The 26,317-nt window shown below is 34.0% G+C and overlaps 2 protein-coding genes across 2 annotated transcripts; one reads left to right on the top strand and one right to left on the bottom strand.

Annotated features, from left to right (window-relative positions):
• Nucleotides 1–2,743: 2,743 nt before the first annotated feature.
• LOC132066065 (uncharacterized) lies at nucleotides 2,744–3,951 on the top strand. The gene is made up of 3 exons (XM_059459457.1): nucleotides 2,744–2,918; nucleotides 2,970–3,179; nucleotides 3,443–3,951. The coding sequence occupies exons 1-3, from the start codon at nucleotides 2,744–2,746 to the stop codon at nucleotides 3,949–3,951; spliced, it is 894 nt and encodes a 297-aa protein (XP_059315440.1).
• A 9,139-nt stretch (nucleotides 3,952–13,090) lies between these two features.
• Nucleotides 13,091–20,649, bottom strand: LOC132067344 (uncharacterized). Its single transcript, XM_059460545.1, has 19 exons — nucleotides 20,448–20,649; nucleotides 18,980–19,017; nucleotides 18,861–18,883; nucleotides 17,756–17,862; nucleotides 17,628–17,679; nucleotides 17,468–17,552; nucleotides 16,365–16,455; nucleotides 15,957–15,992; nucleotides 15,790–15,857; nucleotides 15,639–15,701; nucleotides 15,474–15,529; nucleotides 15,308–15,381; nucleotides 15,099–15,191; nucleotides 14,914–15,015; nucleotides 14,588–14,668; nucleotides 14,411–14,499; nucleotides 14,291–14,306; nucleotides 13,684–13,794; nucleotides 13,091–13,533 (listed from the first exon to the last, which is right to left on the bottom strand). Exons 1-19 carry the CDS (start codon nucleotides 20,571–20,573, stop codon nucleotides 13,420–13,422), a joined length of 1,425 nt encoding a protein of 474 aa, XP_059316528.1. The 5' UTR covers nucleotides 20,574–20,649; the 3' UTR covers nucleotides 13,091–13,419.
• Between the last annotated feature and the right edge of the window lie 5,668 nt (nucleotides 20,650–26,317).

Here is a 26,317-nt window from a genome sequence, read left to right as displayed (position 1 = left end):
ACATATGCTTTAGTGAGATAATGACATTATTTCAACCACAAACTAAAGAAAATTTAAATTGTCACGAATTAAGATAATAATATCATATAATTCCTCTCCTTCTAAGGGTAGTATCCTGCAGCATATGTATTAGCATTTCACAAATAAAAGTTGAATTGACTTATGTGAAATTGACACTTAATAATTAGATAAACACATGTGAAATTAATCCCTATTTTGCATTTTCCAAGTTTCTGTACCAACAGAACACGAGTCCAGAATCTTTTTAACCCAAAAAATAGCTTTTGGAACCAAACTAACCCTTTAAAAAAAAAAAAAAACAAACTAGGCTTCCTTACGAGTAATCTATGCGTGAAATCATCTTTCCCCCGACCCCAACCTTTATTCTTTGGAAATCAAACTCAAAATAAAGCTTTTTTCCGTACTTTGACCGAAGATTAGTCACGTTTCAAAACATCGGAATATAAATATTTTATATAGAACTTAATATTTTTTTTTAGCGTAAAATAATGTCGGCTCATTACATCAAGTATACATATATGTTTGGATCGTCGTTTTAGGGGTTGTAAAGTGCCTCGAAGTAAGTTTGGAAACTTGTTATCTTTAAGATTTAGGGGTTGTAAGCTTGTATTTACACCCCATGCTTGATTTGACTACACGCCATGCATGCCAATTTCAGCTTTTTGTTCTCACATAAAGGACCGATTTGACAATACATCATGCATGCCAATTTCAGCTTTTTTTATCTCACATAAAGGACCGATTTGACAATACATCATGCATGCCAATTTCAGTTTTTTTATGAAACATAAAGGACCGATTTGACAATACAATGATGCATTATTTGACCGTTTTATTAGACATTAATTCATATTGCGTAACATTTCAATGCGCAATCCAAGTGTATTTATACCCCATGCTTGATTTGACTACACGCCATGCATGTCAATTTCAGCTTTTTTATCACATATAAAGGACCGATTTGACAATACAATGCATGAAATGACAAAAATAGTGACTATTGCGCAACATTTCAATGCGCAATAGGGATCAATATGAATCTATTTAAGAAGAATGTTGGACGAGGTAAAAACTCATCCATTTCATAAGTTTAAGTCTCTTAAGTCATTCAAAAAAATCTCTCTTAAGTCATTCAAAAAAAATAAATAAATCAAACTTCATACAAAAAATGGCTCAAGATATTCCATCAGTTAGGATTTCACTATATTGGGATGGTATTATCCTTGATGACAATAGTACAGTTCGTTACAATAAAAGACCAAAAGTTCATGTTAAATGTCCACTTGAAATGTCTTATGAATCACTAGTCACTTACATAAATGAAAAAATGAACATTAGTCCAGATGAGTATGAAATCTCTATAACATGCAGATATCCACAATCCGTTTCCCATGGTATAGTGCTTTATGGTATGCATTATATCAATGATGATGATTCTTTGAGAGATTGTTTGACTGCGTCAGAAGAATATAAACAGTTAGTCGCCATTAATGTTCTTGAGATGTATGTTGAAAAGATAACCCGAGAGGTCCTTCAAGAACAGCCAAGTCAAGTTGACACTAGGGCTGTGCATGTTAACGATTAAACCAATAACCCGAACCGATTATTGGGTTATTGGGTTAATGGTTCGGGTTAATGGATTACCGGTTCGGGTACCGGGTGGTGTTTTTGGGTTATTGGCTTATTGGGTAGGGTCGCGGGTTGACCATTTTTGTTAACGGGTTACCCGATAACCCGATAACCCGATAACAATTTAATTAATTACACTTCTACCCTTTCATATATATTAAGTCACTTACACTACAATTAGGGTTACTTCATTTCATTTCATAAAACAGCCTCTCTGCCTCTCTTTAAGTCTCAAGCCTCTCTTTAAGCCTCTCTTACCCATTCATGATGATTCTCAAGTCCCTCTTTTTCTTGCCTCTTCTTTGAAAACCTATTTTACATCCGATTTCGGCCTCTTTCACGAACAGGTACGTTTTCAATTCTCACTCTTCTGTTATGGGGTTTTTGTTGGGGTTGGGAAATTAGGGAAATCACTTCCTTAGAATTGCAAATTTGATGTCTTTTCTTTGTTGGGTTGAGAAATAGTGGGAATTTCTTCTTGTATTTCTTGCAAATTGAGTTTTTGGTTATGGATTTGTTTTTTTTGTTGTTAAAGTTGCAAAACTGGTAATAATTTGTGCAATTTCTATTTTTGGTTGAAGCATTGCTTGCAAAAAGGGTTCTCTACTTAATTTTTGTGTTCCTTCTTTACAATGTAAGATGAACTGAACTCAAGTTACACAAAATCCAAATGGAATCTGAACACTTAAGCTCCATTTCATCTTATTCTTTTGGTAGTTTGTTTTATTTTTCTCGTAAGAATGCTTCTATATATGTCTTCTTTTGGATATATGCAGAATTTTCTACTTTTTCAAGAATCTGCAGTAAAAGTATTTAAGCCTTTCCTTCTATTTTATCACAAAAAAACTAATGATTATTTTGTATCTCGTGCAGCTCTATATTATGCTATATATAATCGTCATTTTCAGTTTCGGCAATTCAATCAGTTTCCGGTAAGTTTATGATTCTCCTCTTCTTTTCCTTTGGATTTCATTCGAGATAACGAACGTTTGTTTTGTTTTGTGCTATTTGGATTTTTTATGTTTTGTTTGCTCGCTGTCATCTGTTTGATTTTTGTTTTTTGAAAAATCATAATTCACAGTGATACAAACACATGGCTGAAAATATGATAATTGATAAAGTAGTTGGTGAAAGTGGAGCTTCTAACTCAAAAACAAGTCAAACTCAAACAGTTCAGTCCAAAAAAAGGAAAGAAAGGAGAAAAAGGTCTGTTGCGTGGACTTATTTTGATCCAGTTATTGATCCTGATGGAAATGAGAAGGGTGTCTGTAAATTCTGTTAAAAAGAATATTTTGCTGACACAAAAGACCATGGTACAGGGGGAATGCTTGGTCATATACCCAAATGTAAAAAGATTCCTCGTAATGTTGATACTAATCAAGCACAATTAGTATTTAAACCTGTTAAGGTGGGTGGCAAGGGTGATGTAGTTGTTGCAGCATGGAAATTTAATCAAGAAACCTGTAGAAAGGCTTTGTGTCGTATGGTAATTATCGATGAACTTCCTTTCAGATTTGTCGAAAAAGAAGGTTTCAAAATTTTTATGAAAGTGGCACATCCTTTTTTCCAGATTCCTTCCCGTACTACTGTCACTCGTGATTGTTTTAATTTTTTTGATGAAGAGAAACAAAAATTGATGATTGAGTTTAAGGAAACACAACAGAGAGTGTGTCTTACTATCGATACTTGGACTTCTTGCAAAGAATTAATTATATGGCTATTACCGCTCCAATCGGATTGATAAGAAGTGGAAATTGCATAAAAGGATTATCAATTTTTGTCCAATTTCTAGTCATAGTAGGTGAAGACATGGCAAAGGCTATTAGTAAGTGTTTGCGGAGTAGGGGTTACAAAAGATTTTCAATCAATTACGATGTTGACAATACTAGTTCAAATGATGTGACAGTGAAAGAGTTGTCTAAGCAATTAACTAAATGGGGGACCAATCTTATGACTGGTACTCATCTTCACGTGAGGTGTATGGCTCATATTATAAATCTTGTTATTCAAGATGGTATAAAAGAATCAATTGAATCTATTGAAAGAGTTAGGCAAACAGTGAGATGCATTAAAGCCTTACGCCAGTGGGGAAGTTTCCGTGAATGTTGTGAAGATGTAAATCTTGTTAAGAAATCTTTATGCTTAGATGTTCCCACAAGGTGGAATTCCACCTACTTGATGTTGAATAGGGATATTGAATATGAGGGTGCAATTTTGCATTATGCCGATCGTGATATTGGCTTGTCACATCATCTTGAGTTTGTTGATACTATCGATGGAAGTCCCGCAGTACGGTTTTGAATAGTGATTGGGAGAGTGTAAAAAGAATCGCAAAATTTCTTGAAATGTTTTCAAGCTTCGAGAAGGTTTACGGATCACTTTATGTTACATCAAATTTTCATTTTCTTGAAATTTGCCAAGTTGTTGTTTACTTGACAAAATTGACATCACACGAAAATATTGTTTTGGGTGAAATGGCAAAGAAGATGAAGCTGAAATTTGATAAATATTGGGGTGCTCCAGAAAAAATGAATAATATGATTTTTTATATCATGTGTTTTGGATCCTCTCTATAAATTTAATTCTCTTAGTTTTCGACTTAAAAAGATGTTTGGGAACAAAGGGCACGGTATAGAAAAAGATGTGCTAAAGTACATGAATTCATTGTTTAATGAGTATGTGAAGAACGATTCAAAAGATAAAGGTAGTCAACTTTCTGATAGAAGTGGCAACTTCCGGTTCAAGGCTCGAACCTATAGGAGAATTTGGTGACTTCTATGAGAATTATTTAGACATACATCCGGGAAGTGGAGGTGCGATTCTAAGTCAGAGTTAGAAAAATATCTTGCAGAAGATATTGAAATTGGAAGACAAGATTTTAAAATATTGCTTTGGTGGGAAGTTAACTCACCCAGATTCCCATTCTTTCTAAGATGGCTCGAGATGTGTTAGCTATTCCTATTTCAAGTGTGGCATCCGAATGTGCTTTTAGTACTGGAGGGCGCATTCTTGATTCGTTTAGGAGTTCATTAACTCCTAAATTGGTACAAGCTCTAGTGTGCCTTGAGATTGGATTGAGTGAACTTTATAAGTATGAGGAAGATTTAGATTCCCTCGAGCAACTTGAAAAAGGTAAGACAAGAACCTTGTATTGATGTAAAATTATAAATAATTTATTTAATATTATTGTTGCTTGACTTGTTAATATAACTCTCTTTAGATATGGCCAATCTTGGAAAAGAACCTTCTGTTGATGACATGTAGAAGTGTAGATTGTTAAGACGTGAAACTTTGGTAAGTTAATTATTCAACTCCTATCTTGGATATTACATTTGCTGATTCTAAATATTTTCTCTTCCTTTCTATATTCACTTTGTGATATTGCTTGTAGTTCCTTTTCTCTTTAGGAAGAGAATATGTTACTTTTTTCTTAATCTTTCCAGTGTTGTAGACATTAAGTCATCAACTGATACTTTCTCTGTTTCTATGTTAATTAGGTTTAACCATGCCTCGACTTTGTGGTCCTAAAGCCCGATCACCTGTTTGGGATCAATATGAAAAGCTTGAAGAAAATGATGATGGATGGTGCACCATACAGTGCATTGATTGTGGCTGTGTTGTTCGTTACCATTCAAAGCATCTTTTGAACCTCCTTAAGGTCTCGTATTAAGCGTTGTTTGGATCGTTTGGAGCAAGAGCATAACACTATAAGGATTGAGTTGTTTTTGTTTTGCTGACTTGACTAGAACTATTAGGACTATGTTTGGATTTAATTTTCAGGTTCTTTGACAGTTTGACTGTTGTTTTTGGTTTTCTGAAATTCTGACGGGTGCTAGACAAATTATTGCTAACTACAACACCACTTGCATTAGCTATTTTCAGCTTTTGAAGTTATTAATATGGAATGGTAACTTATCTTTTATACGTGCTAATATGTTTTCAAATGTTGATAGCTTAGCCTTATTAGATCGTATACTTGTGCATTCTTTGGATTTTTGGTGTTGTGTGTCTTTGCATTTTTTACGAGATTAAATGGAAGGAGAAATTTACTACCTGCTTTCCTTTTAGAATGTCATAAGTTTATTCTTGGAGTTGAAGAGAAGGCCCCGGAAAAGTGTATTTGCTTGTACATCGGCGGATCTTGGATCTAGATTTGTTTATTAGATCATGTTTACTGTAGTAGTAAATGCAACTTAAGATTATTCTTGGATCTTGGTACAAGAAGTAGTTCCCTGTGCATGATTTTGCTTGTCATTGTGATCAGTTTTTTGTGCACTGGTAAGCATGCAAGTGAATGAACTATGCATGCTAAGTTGTTGGTTAATTATGAAAGCTCCATTGGTGGTTTTGCCTTTGTCGCTGCTGCCCAGTGCCCACACGATGCATCATTGTTTTGAGTATGATAGAGCAATAACAAATCATTAAATTTCTTGTAGTAGTAAATGCAACTTAAGATTATTCTTGGATCTTGGTACAAGAAGTGGTTCCCTGTGCATGATTTTGCTTGTACAAAGTGGTCAAGCAATTTTTTTGTTGTGTGAAATCTTAACGGTTAAACCGATAACCGAACTGATAACATACAACAACCGATTACCCTATATTTTAACAGTTCTTTAACGGTTTAACATGTCTACAAACCGATAACCAATAAGTTAAACCGATAATTTTGAAACCCGAACTGAACCGACCGATATGCCACCCTAGTTGACACTTACGGGGATATTAGTTCTTACGGGGACATTTTGAGTGGCCAGGTGCCGCTGGAAAATCTAACCCAACAATTTAATCAAACTTGGTAAATATGCATTCTTATATTATTATTTTGTGTAGTAGCACGTGTTTATTGTATGTATTGGTAAATAATCATTTTTAAATCTTTGTCGGGGTTATAAACCTGATACGAGTAATATTGGGCAATTATCTCAATTTAGTGGAGCAGCTCATTATTATCAAAACTCTCAGTTTAGTGGAGCGTTTATTATATGTATTGGTAAATAACCATTTTTAAATCTTTGTAGGGGTTATAGACCTGATACGAGTAATATTGAGCAATCATCTCAATTTAGTGGAGCAACTCATTATTATCAAAACTCTCAGTTCAGTGGAGCTGATTATTATAATAATTCTCAGCTCGGTGTAGCTGATTATTATCAAAACTCGCCAGTGGTACCAACTGTGGATGTTGGGCAATCCTCTCAGTTTGGTGGAGTTGATCATTCTCCACACCATGCTCATTCTCAATATGTGTAGGTTCGTCACCTTGATATATATATTTGAATTTGGAATTTAACATATGCTTTGTAGGAGGAGGCCTTTCTTAGATGGTGCTGATTGTCCAAGTTATGTGGATACATCAGAGAGTGATGGCGATGAACCGACTAATAATGCGGGAGGTAACCGATGATGAAGATAGTAAAGGGGATGAAGAAGATACGCATTTTAGTCCCCGAACTAACAGAACCAACTCACCACCACGTACCACCCTCGATGTCGGAAAACCCGATTCACGTACGGCTCAATCAAGTTAAGCATTCTCGACTATATTCCATATCTTGACGGTCATAAGGTCGTGAGGATGCATTTGTCTTCACAAGAGATGATGATCAAAGTCGCCAAAAACGTGGATTGAACCAAAAATCTCATGGCGATGAATGCGTCCTTGCAAAGGGAATGATGTTCGCATCAAAAAAGGTGTTGCAAGAATTACGTCAAAATTTATTGTATAAAGGATATAAGGGAGTTTAAGGTTGATGACTCAAACAAATCGGTATGGAGGCTGGTTTGTAAGCGAAAGACTCAAAATTTTCGGTGGTTGCTTCGGGAATTGTTAAGCCTAATGGTCGTCGGAAATCACAAAATTCCACCCAAAGCACACTTGTGATATGGGACAAAGTCGAGCAGATCATTTTAATTTAGATATAAACCTGACTGCTCATGTGTTACTTAAAGACATTGAGGAAAATCCAAGGTAACTTATCTGACCTACTACATTATATATCTTATAGCAATTAAAATATCATTGCTAAATGTTGTTTGTTTAAACTTATGTATGATGCCCATCAAAACTTGTATTAGCATGGTCCACTCGAAATATGGTAAAACCATAAGCAAGAGAAAGGGATTTCTCGGGCGTAGACTTGCTTTTGAGATGATCTTTGAAACTTGGGAATCCTCTTTTCGGGCATTGCCGGGGTATATGACGGCTCTACAACATGCTAATCCTGGCATTGTTGTACAGTGGCGGCTTTTAGAGGGCAGAATTTTTGACTTCGTCTTTTGGGCATTCAAACCAAGTATTGATGGTTTTGCTCACTGCCGGAATGTAATATCAATAGATGGGATGCATGTATATGGCCGATATGACATCAAGCTCCTAATTGCAGTAGGTATGGATGCTAATGGGTCAAAATTCCCTCTTGCTTTCGCAATTGCCGCCAACGAGAGCAACGAGACATGGGGGATGTTCTTGACTCATCTGAAGACTCATGTTATTAGGGGTCGTCGCAGCATATGTGTCCTATCGATCGTCATAAAGGCATATTGCACAACGTGCATACTCGAAGGGTGGCAGCCCCTCCACATGTTACCATCGATATTGTTTAAGGCACTTAAAGGCTAATTTGCAAACAAAGTTTGTAAATGGCATTGTAAACAAATTGATGCGGGGTCGCGATGCAAGATCAATAAAGAAAATAGGCCGCAAAAATGGAGTCGCTAAGGAAGCAGTGAAGAGGCATATGTTTGGTTGATGAAATTAGAAGTTAAAAATGGACGCTTTATGTCGACGAGGAAGGAGATGGGCATGCTCACAACGAATGTGCTCGGAGTCTTTCAATGGACTCTCAAATCGCTCGGACTACCCGTCACCGCAATGGTAAGACTAACTTTCAAGCGTGTCGTGGAGCGGTTTCATGCGATAGACAAGGTGCCAGCAGCCATATTAGCCGAGGATGGAACATGGATGCCAAAGCCCTACAAAAAGATGGAGCACCATAGAAGAAAAGCGGAGGGTCACCGCATGACCGAGCATGACGTTGTTCAACGAGTGTATGAAGTTAGAACGGGTTATTACGACGGTAAATGAGGAAACAAACATATCGTTACTGAGCGTACAAGATCATACACTTGTGGTAAGTGGCAAACGTACCACATGCCATGTTCTCACGCAAATAAGTGCTTTGAGAGAATGGCCGTAAATGTAATCGATTATGTGGCGGGGGAATATAAGGTCGTAAATTACCTTAAAGCATATTCCGGCCACTTCCATTCCCTTAGTAATCAAGCTTATTGGCCAGCCACGACGTTTTCTATGGCTGCGAACAAGGAGCATATCCGTAAATTGGGAAAAAACAAGTTAACCCGTTATCCCAATCAAATGAATATTAGAGAAAAGTCTTACTCTCGCAAGTGGTTGACATGTAAGCAATTTGGGCATGATAAGCGTTCATGTGGACAAAACTCCTGTGGTGGCAGCACATCTGGAAGTGAAGAGTGTCAAGAACTTGATTTTTTTTTTTTAAGTATATTGTAATTTAATGATGTATTTCGTTGCTAATGGAATGAAATATTTTTCAATTATTATGAACCTCTAGTATTAGATGAATTATTTTTAAATATTATATTTATTTTTGCACATTCAAAAGGTGCGGATTACACAATACAATAACAAAATAAAAAAGACATAAAAGAAAAAAACAACCCAATACAAAGCAGAGTAATTTTTTCTTTTCTATCTTTCTTGAACCAGAAAAGTACTTTTATAGCTTTGGGAGTAAAACAAAAGAAATTAATCAAAACCCTATAAAATATGACACTTAAACCTAAATATAACAAGTTTTCAAACTTACTTCGGAGGACTTTACAACCCCAAAAACGACGATCCAAATGTATATGTATACTTGATGTAATGAGCCGATATTATTGTACGCTAAAAAAAATATTAAGTTCTATATAAAATATTTATACTCCGACGTTTTGAAACGTGACTAATCTTCGGTCAAAGTACGAAAAAAAAAACTTAAAGATAATAAGTTTCCAAACTTACTTCGAGGCACTTTACAACCCCTAAAACGACGATCCAAAAATATATGTATACTTGATGTAATGAGCCAACATTATTTTACGCTAAAAAAAATATTAAATTCTATATAAAATATTTATATTCCGGTGTTTTGAAACGTGACTAATCTTCGGTCAAAGTATGGAGAAAAGCTTAATTTTGAGTTTGATTTCCAAAGAATAAAGGTTGGGGTCGGGGGAGACAGGATTTCACGCACAGATTCGGGGGAAACAGGATTTCACGCACCAAAGTATAAATGAACACTTTGGCCCTTTCACGCACATATTCTGTGCGTGAAGCCTAGTTTGGTTCTTTTTTTTTTTTAAAGGGTTAGTTTGGTTCCAAAAATTATTTTTTGGGTTAAAAAAGTTCCGGACTCAACTGAACGCATACATTGTCAGTATGGAACTGAATTAAAGTTCATGGTACATTGTAATTTGCAAAATTCTCTGCTGCTTCTTACTACTGTTACTCAAATATGTAATTCATTCTCTTTCTCCATGTAATTGTTTATCATTCCATTTTTATAGTATCTGTTACTTTAAAACAATCTCTCTGTTTCAAGTGCTCTATCAACCTCCTAAGTAGGGGTGTACATGGACCGGGTTGGTTCGGATTTTTTAAAGATCAAACCAAACCAATTGCATCGGGTTTTTAAATCTATACACCAAACCAAACCAACAAAAGTCGGGTTTTTTAACCTCGGGTTTTCTCGGTTTATTCGGGTTGCTCGGGTTTTTCGGGTTTTTCCCGGTAAAGTCTTCATACAAAACATATAACTTGTACTTCAAATATTTCTTTAGTCCTAGTAAGATACGACTATCTAATTAAGATATTTATTAAGAAAATAACACAAAACGTGATGAGAGATGACATTGTACTAAAATATTCAACGAAAAAAATTAATGAAATTGCATAAAATAAAATTTTGATAATCTAAAAGTACTAAGTCATGCTACAATAAATACAACTAATTTATAAGGCATGTAGAAAATGATCATAATCTTAGGGGTCGTTTGGTTCAAAACAAAATTACGCTGGGATAAGTTATCTTGGGGGATTAATTACGTTGGGATAAGTTATCTTTGGGATTAGTTATTCGAGTAATTTTTTTATTGACTGTTTGGTATGTTGGACTAAAAGTATTATACATTGGATAATCTCTAAAAAGAAGAGGTTTCTTCCTTATCCCGGGATAACTTATCCTGGGATAACTTATTCCACCCTGTGGCGGGTATAAGTTATCCCAGCACTATTATTCCACCCTGTGGCAGGTATAAGTTATCCCAGCACTATTTTTACTCCTGGGATAACTTATCCCATGATTACTAACCAAACGAGGGATAAGAAATTGCTAAATTCTTATCCCAGGACTATTTATGTTTATCCTTCATACCAAATGACCCCTTAAAGTACTAAGTCATGCTAAAATAAGTACGACTAATAAATATTAATTACATGACTAAATATTAAAGAAAAAAATAAAATTAAGTTATGTATTTTCACTTTATAAACTAATATAAAACTAAAGAATAGATATCAAAATTATTGTCATTCCAAGTGTTAGATATGAATTCTTCGTTAGCATTAGTATTGATTTGATTTTTGTTGAGTTTTATTTGAGTTATTAATATCATTGAACTATAAAACTTATTAAACCATTCAAAATTCTAATTCCAAGCTTGAAATAATATGTTAAAAGACAAAAACTATGAAAAAGTTAAAGAAACATTTATAAATTACATTATAAATAAATATTTCTATGTATAAAATATGTTTGAAATTTTATAAATGTAATGTTAGTTTGATTTCGATTTTGACTTTTTTTAGCTAAAACCAAATCAAACCAATAGTGTTGGGTTTTTCTTTTTTAAAAACCAAACTAAGTCAAAACCAAACCACTAAGTTTTTTTCTGGTTTAATTTCACATTATCGGTTTAGTGCGGTTTCTGCTTGCTTTTATACACCCCTACTCCTAAGGCACGTACAAGGAAAGAATCTAAATCTCACGGTCTAATGTGATGAGAACAACAATATCGATATACGAATTGGTTGACCAATTTCACGTAAATAACTTTTTCTATTTTCCCTTTTGTCAAATGCAAGCCTGCACATTAATACACCACCATAGCCATATATAGGGACAAAGAGCTTTGATTTAAAGTACATGTACTTTTCATTTACAATTTATTGTACTTAAAGCCAGAATGAAGCTGTTTTGTCTTTTATCGGTACTAACCTTTGTTTGAACCATTATCAATAAATCAAAACAGCGAGGAGGAAAAAAGGGGAAATATGAATATTTGTTTTCGTGCAATTAAGATGTGAAGTGCCAACTCCACTTTGATTTTAACAATCTCCCTGATTTAGGAAGAAAATAAAAGGTTTTAGACAAATAAAATATCAAAAGTGCCTTCAATGTAATGTTTGTGTTCTATTACATCTCCATTCCCCTCAGTCTTATTAGGACGCTACGACCACAATGAGAAAATGCGACAGCCGAAGCCTCTTGTTGAGCACTGATGATGATTATAATTGGGATTGGTACGAGAGGTTCGTCTATATACCCACGGATCAACTTGTTAACATGTTTAATTTCAAGAAATGTCCATTTTCTGAGAGGTGGATTCAAAATGTAAGTTTCAATTTATGTGTCTCTTGTTTATAGTTTATTGCAAAAAGAAAAAATATTTTCGTACATTACACATTTTTAATTTAAGCCTACAAGATTCAAAAATCTCATTTACTTTCTTAAATTGTGCCTAATTAAATCAAGACACCTAAAATGAAATGGACGAAGTGATAATATGATCCTTTCTTCATGCGAAGGGGTGTGACCGTGCCCCTTACAATTTAAATAGAAGAAAATACATTTTTCAGATCTTTTATGTGTTTTTTTTTTTTAGATCTCTTATTTGGAAAAAAATAAAGAGAAAATAACATCTCTTAACCTCTTATAATTTGAATAGAAGAAAATGTCTTTTTTAAATCTCTTATATGTTTTTTTCAGATCTCTTATGTGAAAAAAATAAAAATCTCTTGTAAAAATATCATACAAATAAAGAGTTTGTAAAGGACCAAAATCCATTTCTCATTCCATTTTCATAGAAACAAGGCAACCCTTTCTCTTATCTGTTACTCTAAAACAATCTCTATTTCAAGTGCTCTATGAAACTCCTAAGGCATTTACCAGGAAAGGGGAAAAAAAATTGTCGGTCTTAATGTGATGAGATCAACAATGCCGATATAGGAAGCGGACAGGTGAATTACTTTTTGTATTTGTGCTTTTGTCAAACTCCAAGCCTACACATCAATACACCACACCAACTTGAAGTTTAGACTGCCAACGAGATACCTTTAGGCTAGCTACAAGTCCATCCGGAATAGGAAATTTAAGGATGTATTGATTTCGGTAATTCAATCAAACATTGTAAAGGAATTGACTGGAACATTATGCTCAAATTGGCAAAAGCACTACCCTGTTGATACCAATCTTTACGTGTGGCTAACACCATTCTACCGATGCCATAAGAGAACCTATAATTGCAAAATCAACTAGCTAGGACTTTATGCATCAAGACTAACATGATCAACCAAAATGATATCAGTTTAGCTATTCATGGACTTTACATCTATACGATAAGAGAGTGAGATTCTATGGTTCATGTGTATACACAATGTACAGCTGGCCAGAAGCAGAGCATAGCCATTTATTGCTCGTAGTAACTCAGACGTTTCTTTTTTTCAGGAGTTGCATGTACTTGCGTTTTCTTCCCATAAGTCTTCATCTGAAAATTCTCAAATGCTTCTGAAACAGCTTTTACCTATAAGATGTACACCATTACAAAAGCATATACAGTGCTCATATATTTTTTAAATTATAAGAGAAATGGAGGTCCAAACTGTGCTTGAGACAGAGAAGCAGGCAGTTTAAAGGAGAACAAGGGAGCGGGGTTTGGCTACATCTCACTGACCAGTTCAGGTTTCCTGGTATAAACTCTAACAATCATATCCTGGTAACATGCAGGCAACAAGTGACTGACGCGATCATCCGTTATGTGGGATTTCTCAAAGTTATCATAATCCTGTAAACAGTAGCACATCAGTGAAGCGGTCAGAAAGATTGAAGAGTGACATTTTTTTCCAGTCAACATTTCTAGGAGAAAGATATTGAATTGATGTTTGAGAACCAGAGCTAATCGACGGGGTTTATTCTGCTTAGGTATTAAGGTAGTTTAATTTCTGCGCTATACAGCCTTTTTCCATTATAACTGATACACATCAGTTTTTCAATAGTTCAGTATAGTTGAATAAACTCACTGGATAATCCAGATAATTTATTTGATAGTTGCAAAGGAGATTCTACAACTAGCATGAAGAGTACCTTTATATTATAAGGTTAATTTCTAACTACAGGTGGACATTGTCAGAGCATTCACTAACACCTGTTTAGCCAATTAACCGAAATTTCCATCTTTGTAGCTTCAGGGGAAGAACATAATTAAGCCTGAAACAATTATTTGTTTATCTATTTTTGTGCAAGTTTCTTGGAAGTATACAGGACAAAGGTAATTATAATACCTGGAAGAAGCTGATCCTGCATGACAATGGATCACATGAACAGAATAAAAGAAAAGTCTTTAGTCATCACACAAGCATATGAGATCCTGAGCAATACTAACCGCCAAGATTCAAAAGTACCTTTCCAATGGATTATTCCTTCCACTAGTCAAATCAATTTTGACATTAGTAACAATGACATCTTCCTCATTCAAATGAGCATCAGAGTTCTGGATAAAAAAGTTACTCAACGAGAGAGGGTTCATCACTATCAGAGAATCAGGTAACAAAAGAGGCTATTGGAGTTATCTGAAGTACCTGGGAACAAATTATATCTTGAGCTGTAACATTTTTGAAGCGCTCCAGCTCCCCCTTGGGCACAGCAAACTCATTACAGTACTGTCAGAATATTGATGCAAAAGTAGTTTAGACATTTTGTCCTTGCTGTAAATAGCTTGACAGTTGAAATCATTTAACATGGGCAATAACAGAAGTGCATAGGAGTTACGTAGATGTTAATAGGTAACATGAATAGTTCCATAAAATAAGATCCTTAGGCCATATATAATAGGAAACAATTAGAAGCTGTGCATATTTTCCTACTAGGACAACGACTCCTGACTCTCTGGTTTTGAAGTGGATACCTGATATATGTCCCTCCTCCGAATTCGACGAATCAGATTTCTGGATTCCTCCAGATCTTGATGGGTTGAAGTTTCAATTCTTTTGACTATTGTATCATCTAACTGCACATTGTTAATTAATCGATTGTTTAAAGTTCAGACAGGCATGGTATTTTCGGTTATATCAATGGGAAAGATTATCCAACCATCCAGTACTGGGCTGGTTCATCGATGTATGAAGCAATTTGAAGATGGTCATTGGCTTTTATCAAGGCATCTACAACCATGAGCTCTATTGCCTAAAAATTATAATATGGAAAAAGAAAACAAGAAAGAAGAACACACGGTGAGACTTAAGTAGTAGAAAGTGGAAACATTTTGAATAAAGAACACAGATGGGTGAAATCCTTTGAACCTTCACTTTTGGATGCATATAGACCGTACGATGCAAATCAGCACGAGTGGAAAATAGCTTGTGGATTGTAAGATCTAACCAAATCATCGAATGTAATTGTGAGAACTGTTTCTATATCTGGAAGATGTTAATCTTTTGTGTAACATAATAGTTTAAGAATACTAACATTCCTTCGCCCGATAACATATTTCATTGTCTATAACACGCATTGTTTCCAATAGCCTGCAAGTAACAAAAAGGTGGTATTCTCTTTCCAGAGTTAGTAACGATTCTGGGACAAATTCTTTAGTTTTAGAGAAAAGAAGGATCAATTAGAGTACGAAGATCATGCCTCTGGAACTGAAAATTGCACCCAAGACCACAAGCTCTGGTGTCACGCTCAATGTAATCAAATCTGCAAAAAGGCTGATTCATGTAATGCAGCTACCAGTGCATAATTTAAATTGCATTGGAAGAAAGTAAAAGGAGAGAGGGAATTTTACTTGTCAACATCTATTCCATTTCGTCCATTAGCAACAATGTCATACAAGAACTGCTTCTCTTTTGAGCTCTTGAAGTCATGAAGCAAAAGATTCAGCATATCTTTTCAAATACTAGCTATTTTAATATCTTAACATATTCCCTCAAATCCTCCCATGAAAATGCTTACCACTGATTTACTTTTCTCGGAAGCAACTATCATTTCCTGTGTAGAAAAGAAAAGAGATTTAATATGATTCAAAGGATAGCCAAAGGTGGAGCTGGAAAGCAGAACTACCCCTAGAATCCAAAATAAAGTACCACAACAAACTGAAAATAAAGCTCATTATAATGAACAATGTGAAAAGTTGTCACTCTTAAATAATATATTTCTGAAAGCATGAGGCATAGCTAAAGAAAAAAAGGTCCAAACCCCTTAGTAAACTATGCGATAAAGCAGACAACCTTGGGGCAACTTATCCTAGTCTGAATTTTTGAAGTGCTGACTGCTGACATTGCATCTTTAGGGGGAGGGAAAATCTGATCTAAAAGATGTAAAAAGGTATCATGAGATAATGTGTGTTATTTTCATCGAAACCTTCACTTTCTTCAAACGGCCAGAATCAATATCAATGCCATGCTCATCAACAATGTAGTCTATCATCTTCAAAGACATATCTTCATGCGACCTGAAAAGTTTTAACTCCAGTAATTAGTTAGAAGAGTAGACTAAGAAAATGACTATAGATCGAGTCAACCTGTATCAGTTTCTAGCTTTCACGAAACTGCGTGTAATAGAATAAAGCTAAAGTGGATAAACTCGACCAAACATATAAAGTAACAGCTGATAGTGACAGGTGAAGAAGTAGCATTGGCATGCAGAAAAAAAAAAAAAAACTAAATAAAATTTTGAACAAGATCTGTTAAGAGGCTTTGAAAATGTGAGGAGAAATCTTTGAAGACTGATTCATTTAACCTCAACTTCATTTAAATTATGGAAGAGACTCAAACAGGAGAACACTCATCAACTAATTTTTCCACAATGAAAAGTAGATCTCACGAAATCACGCTCAATCTATCTGCTGCTCATAGGACATTTTTTTTCATATGTTTGAAAGGTATATTAATAGCTTCAAAATGCAGGGAGTAGTAAAGTTATGGTAAACCAAGAAAAATGAATGAGTGGTGTTGCCAGTCTTCTCATCATACCAAGAAAGAGAAAAGAAATTGCAAATGTAGATAAATATGCACACCATACACTCTGCTTTGCAATGTACATAACCATATTTAAATGTCAAATTTGGTCTCAACATTTTCAGCTTATATTATGATGGCATTCTTTTGAAGCCACCAATACTGCAATGATCTCTGTTTGGAGATTAAGGATAACCCATCAAATACAGTGATTGTTGCGGCAAGGCCATACAGACTCTTTCAGTCATTGACTAATTTTTGGATGAAGGGGACAGAGGAGTATTACTATTTTCACTCAAAATGGAAGAAAGGGGCAGAGATAGGTAGAAAATTCCCTCAACAATCATGCGTTGATGCCCAATAAGAATAAGAGTTCTAGGAAATACTTATAGTGCCAAGGGGACCAAATATCTCCACAGACCACAGGGGAGCATTAAAGGAGTTCACTGTATCAAATCCTTGAGTTCTGACGGATGAAAAGGAGAGGAATTTTTCATTAACAATTACCATTCAAGGCCATCACAGACCCGGGGAAGAAATTCACGCTCAAACGTGTGACTGAATGGCCCGTGACCCACATCATGTAGTAATCCTAGATGAACTCAATTAAGAACAATGGTCAGATGCTGTTGAGAAATATGAACCTTAGCCGGTAGATTTCACTCACCAGCAAGTTTCACAGTCTGTATGTCAAAAGAGTCAATGCCAAGCTCCAGTCCCTACAACCACGACATGTCCATCAAGACATTTTATCAAACAAAATAATGTAGATATTCCAATAGGATATAGTCCTACTTGACAGGTTTTAAGTCTGTGTACAGCATCACTGGCCAGCCAATAGACACCTAGGGAATGCTCAAACCGAGAGTGCACAGCCCCAGGATAAACCATGTATGTAAGACCTAGAACAGAAATCGAGGTCGAGTCAAATTAAAAGTTCAAATCTCAAATGATGGCAAAGCACCGAAAAAAAAATTCAGAAATGCAGAAAGAGCATAAACTTTCTGAATGAGTTCTAATCCAGATTAGTTGTACCTGATACGAACACCAACAAGGAACAGAAAATTTCTGCCTTTACAAGAGTAGTGGCTTATTACAATTTGATTAAATAATGGCATTTATTACAGCAAAAGGACCAAATTGCTAACAGTAACTTTAATAAATGATTCAGCAGAACCTCACTATATTCCTATCCTAAAAGAAGATTACTAAAAGACAACTTGCAGTGATGATCTGAAAAATTGATTGATTCAGACATTAGTGTGCATATATAGATAATCTAGATATGATGAAGTCATCTGAAACACAGGCATGCTGAAATAAATAGTTGTTGGTGCCTAAGGAGTACAAAGTTAAAATGATCACATGCACCATATATATAAATCTTGTTTCTCATTTTGTTTAGCCATTCTCGGGAAAAAACTATTCTAGTGAAGAATTTGTTGTTGCAAAATTTTGAGCAAGTTGACAATAAAATAACAAAGTCAGGATCAAGCCACTTGTAGTCCAGATGGCCACACCCCATCACCCGAGAAAATCCATGAGAGTCAAGTTTAGATAATTTATCATACCGGAAATATCGTGCAGCAAGTCAGAAACCTATTACTAAGCTTCTCTAATATGGAAGGACATAAAAGTGAATACCTCACCTGCAACTTGATCATCAACTGTTGAAACCAAAATTTAATAACATGCTTGTGACATCACACAACCAAATTTATCGTACAAGCCTAAAAGTACCTTTGCGAAGCTTCAAATATTTATTTTCACCAGTAATCATAAATCATTATCCTAAACATTATAGAACTTTTTTCAAACAACAGCTTGACATGTGCAGAAATTCACCTGGGCTTAAGAAGGAAAAACTTAAAAAGAACGAAGAAATAAAGGATATGCTTACCTAGTTGCTTCAAATCGCGAAGCCTGTAACATACACAAACAAACACAATTGGAATTATTTCCAGCCAATCAAAAATGTCCGGAGCAGAAAAGAAACAACTTTAAAAAAACTAAGCTTGCCTCTGAAATTGTTCAGTGTCAATGAACTTCAGAGATAGCTGCAATCGAAGAGCAAAACTGTTGTTAAACACAGTGACAAATATAGAAAATCTGATACTTCACCAACTACGTGCATATATTAAAGAAAACGTATGTCCAGGGGCGGATGTAGTAAAGGCTCAAGGTGTTCGGGTGAACACTCTGGGCAAAAAATTACAGTAGATATTTAGAGTAATTTTCTATGTTCATATACATATATTGACTTTTGAACACCCTGAACAAATGCAAAAGTTGGTTCAGTTGTTTTTCGAACACCCTGATTGAAAATCCTAGATCCGTCACTGCTAATATCATACAAACAATCTATTTTCACTTGAATCAAACTTTAAAAGTGAATGATGATTTTCGTGAAGGGAATACTATTGCTTTACGAAAAGTTACCTATCTGCTTAATAAATACTACTCTATCTAGGACTTTGAAAGAAGAAAATCAACGAAATTATAGAATAAACGAATCAAAAAAAGTACTGAAAGAAGTCAAACTGGTCGTAATCATACTTAACCTAACTAACAAATATTCACGTAACACGCATAGCATATAACTAACATGTATAAGCCACGGAACTTTTCCTTTTTCTCTTGCTGGATGACGTTGTATCTGATTTTTTAAAACTTTACACGGTATCAGAATCAACATGAGATTTCAGGTCTTGAATAGAAAAGCACTTCGAATTATCAGTCAATATTTTCAAATGAAAAAAAAAAAAAAAAGTTGATAAATATTATTTTGGAAAAAACGAAGATGAACGCCGAGTTTGGAAATAACTACAGCATGTAAAGCGTTATAACAGAGTTACAAACCATACGCAGTTAAACTTCAACGTTCGAACAGGAAAAATAAATTTAAATTAGCGAATCTCGAATCAAAAGCAAAACAGAGCAGAAATAAGTGTAACTGTGTAAATATTTATAAGAATTGAAAGGAGAAAAACGTAATTATAATTAAAGTATACGCTACGAAACTTCAACACTAGCCAGGAAAGAAAAACTCAAATTAAAAAGTCAATTTCTCTATTTCAAAAGCAAAAAGAGAAATGAATATAATCGTGCTGAAAAGCAAACACGAACACGGACCTTCAAAACGATTACAGTAACATGCAAGGCAGAACAACGGAATCAATAATTTCATACTCGAACAGGAAAAAAGGAAATTCAAATTACCGAAACAATTTCTTCATTTCAAAAGCAAAAAGTGCAGAAACTAACTCAAATGCTCTGATAAGCAAAAAAAATTCCGAATTTGACAAAAACTAAAGCATGCAAAACAGTAAAAAAAAAACAGATAATCATGCTGAAAGGCAAATACAAACACCGACTTTTATAGCGTGCAAAACAGAACAACGGAAACAGAACGCATACGCTACGAAATTTCAACATGAAAACCGGAAAAAGTAATTTAAACTACCGAACTAAAAAAAAAAAATCGTACGGGATCGAGATAGATGTTGCCGTGAACATTATCATGAACGTGCTTCGAAAATCTCCGATCATCTAACGGAGAGATAACGGCGGTGTTGTTGCTCGGCAAAAGGTCGCCGTTGTTACAGTCTCCCATTGGTAACTGTTTCGAGTACTGTGTTCTAGAAAGTTCCGGAGAAAGTATTTTGGTTATGGAGAAGAATGATAGAATTTGGTAGTGAGAGTTGATTTATATATAATAGGGAGAAGAGAGGAGGGGTAAAGGCGACTGGTACAATAATTTTGGAATGGTGGTGAAGTGATAGTGATGCCGCCAAGTTTAAAGTTTCTTACTATACGCGCACTCCAACAGCGTGTTACAACCTCCACTTTGTTACTACAAACTAGAACTCTCTCTCTGGCACCCCGTTTAGATTTCAAAAGAGTTAAAACTTACCAATTTTGACACTCGGAAATTTGGGCATAAAATAATTTTATAAATTGTTTATACTCCTTTTGTTCCAACATGATATCTGTATTTGAACATATAATCTTTATTAAAAATTCAAAATAAAATTTGTATATTTGTACTACTCCGTCTGTTTCAAAATGTTTGTCTTACTTTGTTTTTAGTCTGTTTTAAAAAGAATATCTCTTTCTTTTTTTGACAACTTCTTAATTCCCACGTTCAACATGACATGTTTAAGATCACAGATTAATGGAATCTTGGTACATTCTACGCATCTTTAATTTAAGACCATGAGATTCAAAAATCATTTTTACTTTGTCAAATTTCGTGTCAAGTCAAAACTAGACAAACATTTTTAAACAGAAAGAATATAAGTCACCATAAGTAAGTAATTAAAAAATTATGGTAAAAAATAACTCGTTTCACTCGAAAAGTGAAAAACATCCTATAAATTAAAATGAAGGGAGTACTATAAAAAGTATTATAAGTCTTAATAATTAATAAATGATTTTTTTTTAACAGTATACATGAAAATTGCGATAAAAATAAATTTTGTTTCACTCTGAAATCCGAACATGAAACATAAATTGGGACAGATTGAAATATTACTTTTCATTTTCTTTTGTATCTCTGTGTAGGGACTATGCATTTTAAATGGTAACGTGGGAGAGTTGTGCTATGAAATATAATAATTGTTGAATCTGCATGCCACCTAGGAGAATAACTCCTGTCTTTCTATATTCATAACTCTCGCAACTTATTATATTATTTTTATAACCGCCAAATGATTAATATTCATATTTATAGTACCGTTTGATATCTCTACGTAATTAGATAAGTAATGATCTTGTAAGTCACACGAGATACACTTAAAGAAATAACAAAAATTTTATGTTGTTTCTATCAATATTTTGTCATATATTTTTCACTTAATCACTCTTGTGATAGTGTCTTTCTATGTTCAACCATGAAATCAGAAGTTTGAGTAACCAAGCTACTGATTTTATCGTAGGTTGATAGGAGTTGAGAGTTTAGAGGTAGGCCAAAAAGAGCATGATCTTAGAGTTATTAAGAGGAAAAGAGTTTCCCTTTCGATAACCAAATTATCATTTTTTGTATCCTTTTGTTTGTACTTATTTGGTCCCAATTTGTGGTATTTGTTTCTAAATTGTCCAAATTAAAAACATGCCAATGGCAGCAGCAGAGCCAATCATTTCTGTCTACAAAGCGAGTTTTGCTTAAAAAAAATAAAAAAGAAGAAAAAAAAAACCTTTTTTCACTTCCGCTGACTCTTTCCTTTTTCACATACCATGGAATGAATATAATTACTTCATCCTTAATAAAGGTCTCAGGATCCAATCACAAAAATGAACTAGAGATCTACGCAGTGTCAATTGGAATTAATCAGGTCCATGGTTACCAAATGCCGGTCAAAACAGAAACACCCAAAAAAATAAAAAAATCTTTTGTTTTTACCAAAATCAGGGGAGAAAATTCATGCTAGTAGAAGGGGAAAGGGGAACTAGTAAATGAAAAAGGAGCTGACAGAAATGATAAGGACTTTGGTTTAGGAATAAGGAAGCTGAAGATTTGGGATCATTTTGCGTATTGGTGAAGTCAAATAAAATAAAGGAAAAAAGTCATGGGAAAAAAAAAAAAAAACACTGATCCATGTGGTTGATTGACGTTGCTGAGAACTGGCGCTAGTAGAAAAGGGCTATGATGTGCCAAGAACTGGCGCTACTGAAAAAGTGCAAGGCAATGGCTACTCCCTTACTGATGGCAGTTTTGGGTGTTTTGGTAGTGATAATATTGCTGGTGGCAGGATATTTGTATCAAACTACAAGTCATAAGTTGAGATCAAAATATACTAGTCAAGTTATCCATGTTTTGAGAAATGACCACTAATATCACTTTTATTTTTTTAGATTAGAATATCTCCCAACTAACCCAAATTTCCTCAAAAAATACAAAACATATTAATATTCTTCTTCTCTCCTAGTTGGCATGTCATGTCATATAAAATTTTATTTTTTTAAATAATAAATTTATTTAACTCACCAAATTCAATCCAAACCCATCTCTTTAGAGCCATTTAACCCAACCATAGACGTTGATGATCACTTTCATTGACTTAATCATTTGTGTTAATTGTATAGAGTTACAGACAAACATGTTGTTTTCTATCCCCAAGTTTTGTATAGAAGGGGGAAAAAAGCAGAGGCAGAGCTACAGCCTAGTAACGGTGTTCGGAGGCCGCGCAGGACACCTGCTCGCCGCGAACACCTAGTGGTGGAGGACACCATGAAAAATTATATTGTGTATATAGGTAAAATTAGTTGCAGAAAACCTGGGCTAACCCAAGATGTAAAACTAATTTTCATTAAATTAAAAAAGTATAATATATGTTTTATTTTTTTATTGTAGTTGCACATTAATCATGTTTTGCTTACAATTTTTCATAATTAGAAAATCTCTTAGTCAAATAATTAGATAAGTTTTAAAGAAACAATTATTTATACCGAGGCGGAAGCAATTTTAGCAGGAAAATTAACAAATACTAGAGAGACACAAGTGATTCGATATTATATAAACTAACACGATAAAGTATAATAATTGCAACTCAGCATTTTTATAAATTTGTGAGCATGTCAGTTTTAGCTATAGATAGAGAAATAGATTTTTTATATATCTATTAATTTTTCACTCATTATTTTATGTGTGAAGGGTTTAGGCTAGATTTGGTGATTTAGGCTTAGTTTTAAACGAAATTTAAGAAAAATCCTAAACTCATTAAAATGAACCTTAAGAATCAATTTAATTAGTTCTTTATATATATTTTATGCTTAAGAATTAAGAAATTCTAAGGACAATTCGATCTTGACTGATGATGGTACCTTTATTTTCAACACTATATGACATCATTCTATAATTTCTATAATTAGTTCTTTTTTATTTGTTTAATTGAAAGCTAACGAATAAATCCTAAAAACTCTAAATAGCTCTGCTACAATCGAAAGCAAAAGGCTCCAAAAAAAAAATTAAAAAAGGAAAAACCTGATTCTGCTCTCCATTATTCGGGTCTTGTTGACATCGTTGTCATCGCCAGAGGCCGGTGAAAGTTTAAAGCCTAAAAAGTGGTTTCATTCTAGGCGCTCTCTCTCTCTCTCTCTGTTCACTTCATATTAAAGCTAAATATTACGCAGTTTGATTTTAAATTTTGGTGCATCCTTTAATTAAAAAAATCAATTACTAATATTGTGTAGTTTGATTTTAAATTTTTTGTCCACCCTTTTGTCAAAAAAAAAAAAATTACTTACGTAATGCTTGAACACCCTTCGTGAAATAGCTGGCTCTGCCACGGGGAAAAGGACTTGTTTCGTAAGACTAAATTTTTAGATCATCTTTCTAGCTGGAATCGAGTAGTATATGATGAATGTAAAGAAAGAAGATCATTACATGACACGTGCATGCTTTGAGTTTTCTGATATGATGAGCCATTAACTTCTACTCTGTTGGTAAATGAAATGGGAGGCTTTTCTTTTCAATTTTAATTGTCTAGACAAAAGAACTAGAAGAAAATTGGGTATAAAAGTTACGATTCTTTAATGTTTTTTAAATGGGTTAAATGGGTATAAAATATGGGTTGGATTGGTTAAATGGATTTGCGTTGGGTTGGGTTTATTTTTAGTTTTTATTTTTTATTTTTGAAGGTTGGGTAAAATGAACATGATGAGTTAAAGAAATTTATTATTAAAAATAAATTGTTAATGTACGTGACATGCCAACAAGGAGAGAATGGGGATTTTGTGTGTTTATTATTTTTTTAGAAAATTTGTGTTGGTTGGGTGATATTTTAGTCTAAAAAGAAATAAAAGTGATATTGATAGACAATTTTTAAAACATAAATGACCTTTTAGAGAATTGATTCCAAACTATACATACATTTTCATTATATATAAGCGGCTTGGGGGACGAACACGGCTCCCCAAGCTTGTACCAACAGCTTCACGAATTGTACCCGCATTAAATTCTTGTAGCATGAGCTATATAATTTGTACACTTTATTCAACTGTTTTTATATCCCATGTAGACATGTGTCATGGTACTTAATATTTATTTCCTTCTCATGTATAGACGTATGCACTTTAAATTTAATTCTCGACACATTTATTTCCTCCGTGCACTTTTACTTGTTCACTTTTGATTTTTCGTGTTCTAGTTGAATATTTATTCTCTTCTCGCCGTATGTATACGCGGTTCAATTTTAATTCTCCTACACAAATTTATTTCCTCCATGCACTTTAATTTGTTCACTTTAGACTTTTCACATTCTTTAAGAATTAATAAATCCCATGTGCATATATGCTATAGTACTGAATATTTATTCTCTTCCCATGTATACACGTGTGCACTTCTATTTTAATTCTCCGATACATATTTATTTCCTCCGTGCACTTTTACTTGTTCATTTTGACTTGTCACGTTATTTAAGAATTAATAATGAAGTACTCCTCCCGTACCATATTACTTGGCAACATTACTATACTTAACTTTTCACGTTCTTTAAGAATTAATAAAAATGACGTAGACATGTGTCATAATACTTAATATTTAATTCCCTTCTCATGTATAGACGTATGCACTTCAAATTTAATTCTCCGACACATTTATTTTCTCCGTGCACTTTTACTTGTTCACTTTTGATTTTTCGTGTTCTAGCTGAATATTTATTCTTCTCGTATAGACATATGCGGTTTCAATTTTAATTCTCCTACACAAATTTATTTCCTCCGTGTACTTTAATTTGTTCATTTTTTACTTTTCACATTCTTTGAGAATTAATAAATCCCACGTGGATATATGTCATAGTACTGAATATTTATTCTCTTCTCATGTATACATGTATGCACTTCTATTTTAATTCTCCAACACATATTTATTTCCTCCATGCACTTTTACTTGTTCACTTTTGACTTTTCATGTTATTTAAGAATTAAATAAATGAAGTAATCCTTCCGTGTCATATTACTTGGCCACATTACTATACTAGACTTTTCACGTTCTTTAAGAATTAATAAAAATGAAGTACTCCCTTCGTCCATATTATATTACATTCTTAAAAATATATGTCTATTTTTCTATTCTATATTTATCTTCTTTTCTATTTCTATTATCCCCGTTTTCCTTCTTTGTCAATACTTTAAAAGTGAAGAAGACGAACAATAACAATGCAAATTTGCACCAAAAGTTATTTTAATGCTCCTACACATAACTTATTCATTTTTGACTTTGCACGTTCTTTGAATATTAATAAATAAAGTATATATTTTATCATAATATTCATATTTATTGGTACATAGTCTCAAAAAATGATTTAAAAATGAATAATTAATGTGAAGGGTAAAATAAGAAGAAGAATTTTTTTTCCT

This window comes from Lycium ferocissimum, chromosome 8, assembly GCF_029784015.1.
Source record: "Lycium ferocissimum isolate CSIRO_LF1 chromosome 8, AGI_CSIRO_Lferr_CH_V1, whole genome shotgun sequence".
Taxonomy (NCBI): Eukaryota; Viridiplantae; Streptophyta; class Magnoliopsida; order Solanales; family Solanaceae; genus Lycium; species Lycium ferocissimum.
The sequence above is the reverse complement of the archived record's forward strand: the minus strand, read 5'-3'. Positions and strand labels throughout refer to the sequence as shown.